The sequence below is a fragment of the Microtus ochrogaster genome, chromosome 5 (genome assembly GCF_000317375.1).
Source record: "Microtus ochrogaster isolate Prairie Vole_2 chromosome 5, MicOch1.0, whole genome shotgun sequence".
In the NCBI taxonomy this organism is placed as follows: domain Eukaryota; kingdom Metazoa; phylum Chordata; class Mammalia; order Rodentia; family Cricetidae; genus Microtus; species Microtus ochrogaster.
Window position 1 is genome coordinate 31,437,284 of NC_022012.1, and position 9,464 is coordinate 31,446,747.

General features: G+C 39.0%; 1 protein-coding gene across 1 annotated transcript; it reads left to right on the forward strand.

Moving 5' to 3' along the window:
- Positions 1-7,054: 7,054 nt before the first annotated feature.
- LOC101996374 (olfactory receptor 8B12-like) lies at positions 7,055-7,990 on the forward strand. The gene has a single exon (XM_005347062.1). The coding sequence runs from the start codon at positions 7,055-7,057 to the stop codon at positions 7,988-7,990; it is 936 nt and encodes a 311-aa protein (XP_005347119.1).
- The last annotated feature ends 1,474 nt before the right edge of the window (positions 7,991-9,464 follow it).

Below are 9,464 nucleotides of genomic sequence, written 5' to 3' on the forward strand. Positions count from 1 at the left end.
AGAGAGAGAGAGAGAGAGAGAGAGAGAGAGAGAGAGAGAGAGAGAGATGGAGAGACAGATAAAGAGATGGAGAAAGAAAGAGAGACACAGAGAGACAGAGACTGAAGGAGACCCAGAGAGTCAGAGTGACACAGAAACAGAGTGACAGAGACAAAGATAGAGACATGGAGAGAAAGAGACACAGAAATAAAGAGAGACAGGGGAGATACACACAGACAGAGACAAAGAAAAAGACAGAGGGACAGGACACACATACACATGTTCGTTATTTGAAGCTTAGGAGCGAATGAACAAAGTTACCAAGCTCTTCAACTGGTAAATAATAGGCAGAAATGGAAGGTTGATTTGAAAATCTTGTTCAACACATTATGTGATTATTGGTTATCTGGGATATATTTCACAGTGAATGGGATTGTTGCTAATAATTTTTCTTCTGACACAGTAAATATAAAATGAGACCAAGACAGATAAGTCAGGGCTTTAAAAAGCTATCAACACTCCCCTCTACTTCTCCAATAAGACATTAGATGGAAGGATTTGAAAGGAGAAAGAGGAAAGGATGAGATGATGTAATTATATTATCTCGAAAAATAAAGTAAATAATTAAAAAACAAAACAAATGAAAAAAGAGAAATGGAAATTGCCTAGAAGTTTTTTTTTTGAGACAAACAAAACATGTCACATGTTAATCTTTGTATTTGTTAATCTGTGATGGCTTGATAGGATGGGGGATGTTATTTAATTTTTTTAAAATTTGTTTAGACTTGCTTTGTGTTTAAGTATGTTGTCAAATTTGAAGAAAGTTGCATGGGGTGCAAAGAAGAAGGCATATTATTTTGTGTTTGGGTTAAATGTTCAAATATCTGTTAGTTCTATTTGGTTTATCATGTCACTTAGCTCCAGCATATCTCTGCTTAGTTTTAGTCTGGTGAGAGTCAGATACTGAAGTCTCCCACTATCAATGTGTGAGAGTCAATATGTGTTTTAAGTTACAGCAGTTTTTCTTTTATGAATTTGGGTGTCCTTGCATTTGTTGAATAGATGTTCAGAATTATAATGTCCTCTTAGAGTGGATTCTTCCTTTGATGAGTATGTAGTGTCCCTTCCCATTTCTTTTTACTAGTTTTGGTTTGAAGTCTGTTTTGGCAGATAGTAAAATGGTTACAGAGCTTGCTGTTTAGTTCCATTTGCTTGGAATATGTTTTCCCATCCCTTTACCCTGAAATGATGTCAATCCTTGATGCCAAAGCATGATTTTTAGGTGCAGTAGAATAATGAATCCTGTTTTCATACCTAATCTGTTAGTCTGTGTCTTTTTATTGAGGAATTGAGGCCTTTTATGTTGAGAGATAACAATGAATGATATTTGTATATCTTTCTTCTTTGGTTATTATGGTATGTGTGTTTCTTCTCTCTTTCTCTCTCTGTCTCTATTTATTTATTTATTTATTTATTATTTTTACATTTTGACTGCAGTTTCCCCTCCCTCATCTCTTCCCAATCCCTTCTTGTCTCCCCCTCTCTTATCCCTATTTTTTGATTTGATAGTCTAGGATTATTTATTCCTTGTGTTTCCTCAGATGCGCTTAACATTTTTAGGTTGGAGTTTTCCTTCTAAAATCTGTAGGGTTGACTTTGTATATATAAGTTACTTAAATTTGGTTTTATCATGCAATGTCTTATTTTCTCCATATATTGAAATTTTCTTGGGTATTGTAGTCTGGGCTGGCACCAGTAGTTTCTTAGAACACTTGCTCAAGACTTTTTGGCTTTTAATGTCTCCATTGAGAAATACAGTGTTATTCTAAAATGTCTGCCTTAATATGTTACTTGGTCTTTTTCCTTTGCAGCCATTAATAGTCTTTCTTTCTTCTGTACATTTAGTGTTTTGACATGGGGGGTTTTCTTTTCTGGTCCAGTCTGTTTGGTGTATTCTTCTTTTACCTTGATAGGTATCTCCTTCTTTAGGCTAGGAAATTTTTCTTCTATGATTTTGTTGAAAATATTTTCTAGGTCTTTGACCTGGGTTTCTTTTCCCTCTTCTATTCCTAGTATTCTGAGATTTCTTCTTTTTTTTAGTATGTCTGATTTCCTGGATATTTTTGTGTCAGGATATTTTTAGAGGTCTATCATTTTCTTTGACTGAGGTATTCATTTATTCTATCATGTCTTCAGTGCCTGAGATTCTCTCTTCCATCTCTTGCATTTTGTTTGTAAAGTTTACCTCTGTGGTTCCTGTTCCAGTTTCTAAATTTTTATTTCCAGATTCTCTCAAGTTTGGGTTTTCTTTAATGATTCTATTTCCACTTTCAGGTCCTGACCTCTTTTTTCCTCTTGTGTGTGTGTTTTTTCATTTCCTTCTACTATTTGTTTGTATTTTCATAGTTTTCTTTAATGGATTTTTAAATTTCCTCTCTAAGGACCTCTGTTAGGTTATATTTATAAAGGCTATTTTTTGGGGGGCTTTAACCATCCTTCAATACTCAGGGCCTGTTATGGTAGGGTTACTGTTCTCTAATAAAGACATATTGTCTTGGCTATTAGTGATTATGTTTTTAGGGATATGGGATTTGGAAGACCACAATTTTATGTGCTGATAACTGGTCTTGTCTTTGTTGGGTGAGTGTTTTGTTTCTTGATTTCTGATGAGCTCTGTGCTTCTTAGGAGAGTATGTTGCCTGTAGAAAGTTAGTCTGGGATACTAATAGAAGCTGTCACTGATGTTTCCAAGTATAACGTATTTCTAGGTTTGGGAGGTGACACTTAGGCAGGAGATAGGCTAGGAGGGGGTTGGTGACTGAGTCCACAGGAGGGAAGAAATAAGGGTGTTCTATCAGGATCTGCTTAGTTCTCTGGAATCAGGGAAGAGAGTGGGGATTACCAGGAAATGCCTGGTAGTTTTGGGGGGCTGGGATAATGCAATGAGTTCAGAGAAGGGTAGAGCTGTGTGATCTACTGGGGTGGGGAAGGAGGAATGGGATGCTGCAGCAGGTGGTTTGCTAAGGAGTTGGGGATAAGAATGGGAGATTGGACTCGGAGCAACAGAGGGAGAGCTGAAGATCTGCAGTTAGCTTACCTCTTTCCCTGGCCAGAGTTTCCTGTAGGTTCTGAGGAAGTGCCTGCTGGAGTCCTGGCCTGGGGTAAAGCAGTGAGTTGTGGGAGGGAAGTTAGGTGGGCAAGATTTGTGAGCTCCACTGGAGATGGGGGCTGCTGGGGGAGGATGGCCTCAGCATGTGGCATGCTGCTAAACCAGGGTTGAAATGTGAGTGGGTGGGGCATGGGGATTTAGAGAAGATGAGGATTAGGTGAAGATCTGCAGTTAGTTTACTTGCTTCCTGGCTGGTGTGGTGAAGACTATGTTTAAAGCCCGGCAATGAGATTATCAAGCATGTAGAGAGGAAGAGTCACAGGATCACCAAGAAGCAAAGCCTGCGAGTTCTGGAATGGAAAAGATTAGTCAAAGGAGGAGGAACAGATGGACGATGCCTCTGTCATATTACAAACCTTTGGGAAAGAAGCCATTTCTTTGCATTCTTTTTACTTAGCATTTGACATAAATGCACATATTAAAATTAATGTTGTAGTAAGATGCCTTGTAGATGACATTAATCTATGCACATCCTTTGGGTCCATCTGAACTGATTTTGGGTGGGGACAACTCAGCTGCCATCTTTTTTCAGACAGGCTGTCTGGTGTGTTGGAATTTTAGTTGTTCTTGGATTTCTCTTGTGTAGAGTGGACAGAGTCATCTTTAGCACAACCACAAGCTATTTGCTGGCATGCCAGACTCTTAGAGGCTAATGCATACACCATATGTTTCAAAGTCCTGTGTAGTGCATATGTTTGCCCCGATCAGCTTGATATAATTCTTGTCTCACATATTATTTTCTATTAATAGTAAATCAGACAAGGAAGATATTATACAGAGTTTCAAGTTTGGGGAAAGCGGACAGTTTTGTATCAGGTAACTTACTCACGGACATATTTCATTGCTTCACTCTCATTATATTGCAGCAAGTCAACAGTAGAAGGATAAAGAAGCCTCCGGTTCACTTGAAATAAAACACTGATGCAGTGAAATGAAGTTCCCATGGAAACCATTTGTGAACTGTTAACCTCAAAAGAACTTTCCCTTGTGTTGTATCATGCATATAGAGCTCTCTAAAGCTCCTAAAGACAAGCAAACATTTACTGAACCCCTAAGGTCTCCCCTCCCCCACACAGTCTTAGAGAAAGCTTGCTTTGAAGGATGTTATGATTTTTCATAGTGGTTTGATACTATGTATTTCTCAAGTATGTGTAGTGGGCTTGAGAATAGAAGGCAGTAGTCATTAGTCTCGGTCTGAGATACAGTTCTAAGTGTTAGTTGGCAAATGAGACCACCATTATGGCTGAGACCGAGCTGAGAGTTAGTAAATCCTCATTGATGTATGTGTGCTCATGACAAAATGTATGCATGTGGCTATGTGTATGGTGGAGGCTGGGCTTGGCTGAAGGGAGATGGACTCTGGAGCTAAAATTCTGAAACCATTCCAGGAAGTCTCTAGACTGAACTCTGCTGAAATCATTATAAATACTTTGAGAACCAAAAGCTAGATTTTCCTCAAATAGAAGTTATTTCTTGGCTATGACATTCACAATTTTTAGTCTCTGGTAAGGGATGTACACAGAGCCCCACTAGACTCAGTCAGTGACCTATAGAGTTGACTCATGATTGTCTAAATCCCCAGCAAGGTATCCCACACCTCTGTCCTGTTACTACATCCAGAAATTTCTCCCTTAGAGTCACTCACTGTTCTGAGTTAATACATTTAAGTTTAGGGCAAAAATGGGATTCCTTGGGGGGATGGTCTTGAGTCAAGCAAGCAGTGGATGCTAGTGTTGTAGTTGAGTAACTGATTTCCCAAACAACACTTCTTAAATCTTGTGTTTGGATGTCAGATAACTAGTTAAAACCAGAATGTTTGCTCCCTTTCTATTTCTATGAGTGGTTTACCTTTCCTTCACAGAACTTTTTGTTGAAATAAGAGCGGCGGGGCTGCTTCCCCCGGCACCCGGCCGCCCACATGGCTAGTTTAGCTTATGCCCCGAAATAATTACACGGAAACTGTATTCTTTTAAACACTGCCTGACCCATTAGTTTCAGCCTCTTATTGGCTAGCTCTTACATATTGATCTAACCCATTTCTATTAATCTTTGTAGCACACAAGCTGGCTTACCAAGAATGATCTTAACCTGCGTCTGTCTGGCGTGGGAGAACCATGGCGACTCACTGACTCAGCTTCTTTCTCCCAGCATCCTGTTCTGTTTTCTCCGCCTACTTAAGGGCTGGCCTATGAAATGGGCCTAGGCAGTTTCTTTATTAATAAGAAATCACTCCCACATCATTTCCCCTTTTTCTGCGCTCTTATTTCAACAACTTTTCCTGTTCATACTTTTTTTTCCCCACATTTCATAGATAAATATTTTCTGTCTTCTTACACTTGGATAATGCCCTATAAGTATAAATAACTTACTATTTTTCATGTGGGCTAATAATAATAATGATGATGATAATAAACAACTTATTAATCTCACCTAGGGGAGAATAAATGGCTCAGAAGAATTTCTGTGACACAGAAGAAATACAATGCCATTCTTGGTCAGAGTCATCAAATTCCTATTGCTAGACTTAGGGACAATGCTTGGCCTTTCATGCATTGACAGATAATGAATATCTGGCAAGCATTTGTTTTTAATTACCAAGATTAACTTGCCTGAGCAGACAATAGGATGAGATAGTAAGCTTTTTTATATTTTAGCTTGGATATGGTGAAGTGGTTTCTGTCACATGACTGAAATGGTGACTCTCCTCTGCTGGTGTCCAAGAGCCTCTGCCTTGACTTTTCCTGCCTCTAGTACTTGTCACCCTCTTTGTTTAAAAAAATCTACCTAGAGCCTCTAAATCCTTGTACTTAAGGACATTGCTTCAGAGAATGTGTGACACTGGCAGGGACACGGTGGGCAATGATTAAGACTCTCATTGGAGGTGGAAGATCAGAGTGGACTCAAAACTCTGGAGTCAGCCTCCTCATTTACAAATCAACAGAATTTTTAAAATCACTAATGATATACTATATATTCAGTGTGTACAACGTGATTTATTGAAGTATGCAGTCATTGTGTGATGGTTAGCTACAGCGAGCTAAAACGTGTATTAACTTATGTTTTAGGGTAATATCGGTAATAATCAAGTCAAAATTATTTGTACATTGTCGTGATGCCAGGCACAGTGCTTGGTAAACAGAAAGTGCTCTGTACTAGATGGTAAGAATTAGCTCCCCCTCAATGCTTTATTTTTAACTATGTTCAAGAAGATGTAACTTAAAGAAAAAAACAATTCATTAAAAGCCACTTGAAGCATTATCAAGGGTGTAATGAACATTTCCTTAAAAAGGCAGACTCTGGGGCAATAGTCCTGTGGGAGCTCACTGAGATTTCCAATAAAAGCCTCAGTTTTCTGTTGTTCTTGTGCTAGGGAAAGATGTTTAACCCTCTCCTAGTGACTGTCCAGGAGTCTCACAACACAGGGACAACGAGAGAGCAAGCTTGCCATCCAATTCTGACTGAGAACCAAGGCAAACTAGAAGTTTTGATCCTAAATGCCAAGAAGCAAGAGTAGAGCTGTCTGTATAGTTCCCTAGACCAATTGCCTCACCGGGAAAGAGATGAACCTGAAGGGTAGAGAGCTCTAACCACATGTGAGTGTCTGCCTGACCCACAGCTTCCTGCTCCAGAGCAGTTAGAAGCGCTCTGCTTAGGAGCCAGGTGGTTGTAATTCCTTGTGATTTCATACTAGTTTCAAAGGGTCCTCATTTGGAAAGTTGGGATAATTGTAGACAAGCCAGCATTTAGAAAGTGTCTGGCCCATAGTTAGTGTTAGAAATTGTTTTGTTCTTTTTATTATCCCCCCATCCTTTGGTTCTGTGTACCTCCATGGTGCATAACTCCTCCCTCTTTCTCTTAATGATTCTTATTTTTTTTTTTAACCTTCACAGACACTCCCGGAGGAGAATGGCTGCAGAGAACACTTCCTGGGTGGCAGAGTTCATCCTTGTTGGATTAACAGAGCAGTCTGAACTTCAGATCCCATTCTTCATCCTATTTCTAGGTTTCTATGTGATTACTGTGGTGGGAAACCTGGGCTTGATCACCTTGATAGCGCTGAACTCTCACCTGCACACCCCCATGTACTTCTTCCTCCTCAACTTGTCCTTCATCGATTTTAGTTACTCCACTGCTCTCACCCCTAAAATGCTGATGGGGTTTATTGTGAGAAAGAATATCATTTCCTATGCTGGGTGTATGACTCAATTTTTCTTCTTCTGCTTTTTTGTGTTTTCTGAGTCCTACATCCTGTCAGCAATGGCATATGACCGCTATGTTGCCATCTGTAAACCGTTGCTCTACAGGGTCACCATGTCTCCCCAAGTGTGTTCATATTTGTTGTCGGGTGTCTATGGGATGGGGGTATTTGGGGCTGTGGCCCATATGGGAAACTTACAGTTTCTAAGCTTCTGTGCTGACAATGTCATTAATCACTATATGTGTGACATCGTTCCCCTCCTCGAGCTGTCCTGCAACAGCTCCTTCACCAATTTGTTGGTTGTTTTTGTTGTTGTGGCCATTGGCATTGTAGTGCCCATTGTTACCATTTTTATATCTTATGGCTTCATCCTCTCTAGCATTCTCCACATTAGTGCCAAAGAAGGCAGGTCCAAAGCCTTCAGTACCTGCACTTCCCATATTATCGTAGTCTCTCTCTTTTTTGGGTCAGGAACTTTTATGTACCTTAAGCCACCTTCTAGTTTGCCCCTGGATCAGGGGAAATTGTCCTCTGTTTTCTATACTGCTGTGGTGCCCATGTTCAACCCACTGATCTATAGCCTGAGGAATAAGGATGTCAAGATTGCTCTGAAGAAGATCTTGAGCAGAAAAATCTTCTCGTGAAAGTGCTTTGGAAATAAGATGCAAAGTTTTATTAGGAGATTTTTTTAAAAAAAGTTAATATTTTTCTTTTTTTTAAATATTTTTCAATAACAAAAGTCAGCTCCTCCTTCGTTATAACAGGAGAACTTAAAATCTCATTATTAAGAATATTTAAATTGGTCTATCCAGCTGCCTCAATCATTCTTATTTTTCAGAATTCGTTTTTTATAATGATAAAATATGCCTAAGAAATAATCCAATCCCACCCAATCATATAATGTGCATACACTGGTGATTTCTAAAGGTTTTACAGGGTACTTGGGGATGCACATGCTCCTGGTACTTGAGCTGAGACTGAAATACAGGCCTTTGGATTCCAATAACATTTATTTTGCTTCTTCTTAGCCCCGTTTTCTTGTTCCACCCTTCCCATGGCAGGTTTCACGTCTTTAAGGTTGTCACTGATGCTTAGAGTTAAACAAATCTGATTTTATTTCAGAGATGCCATTCAACTTTGACTAGATTAGTTTTGGGACATTATTTTTGCAAACATTTTAGACATGAAAAATTCAGTTGAGAAAGATGTTTTTAAGATGCTTGAAATAAAGAATGAATGGGAACAATGGATCTGAGAACCAGGTACCTGTGCTCCCTCAAGCAGTATAGAGAGCCTTACAGACCCAGGCTGTGAGATGCTGCACAGAAGCTTCATCCATTCATTATTTTTCCATAAATGGAGACAGAATTTTGGAACTTCAAAGGCATGGAAAACTTAATAACAGACAGGTTTGAATGTATGCTTACTATATTGGGTAAAAGGAGATAGAGCTTCATAGAGAGATTTAAAGGACAATATAACAATTTTTATCCATCACTGATAGAAATATTTCTTTGTGAACCCTTGGGAAGGTGTTTTGAATTAGAAAATATTATTAGGCAAGTTCTCTTTATTAGGAAAAGGGGTTCAGAAAACTGTTTACTTTCCCCCTTCAGAATAATTCTATTCAATAATGTACAGGTGGTCACAGAAGGTGAAGCCCAGTGGAAACTATATTTCCAGTAATGGGTCACGTGGAAGACTGAATTCAGGACATTTATGGGTTAGGGGTAGGAATGGTGGGAAATTTATATAATGTAGGCAAGTGGAAAAAGTGCCCAACCTTTTTACCATCTTATTTAAAAATACTATCATATACTATTTGTACAAAATAATAGGTTTCATTTAGACCTTTCATATATATAAAGAGTTTATTTCTATCATGCCCTACCTCATGCTATCTCTTTTCATCCTTTCTTCTGGTAGGTGTCCTGTCCCCACAATAAACCACTCAGAGTAGGCAATTTCTGTCATTTTAGATTGTTCTGGGCTGTTCTTTCTCAGTAAAACTTCCAGTAAATTCATTCTCTTCCTGGAAAATCCTGCCTTTCTCACTCTGACCCTGGCAGATCCATTTTGCTTAGTCTTGAGCTTCATAATAAGAGTTAAACATCATAT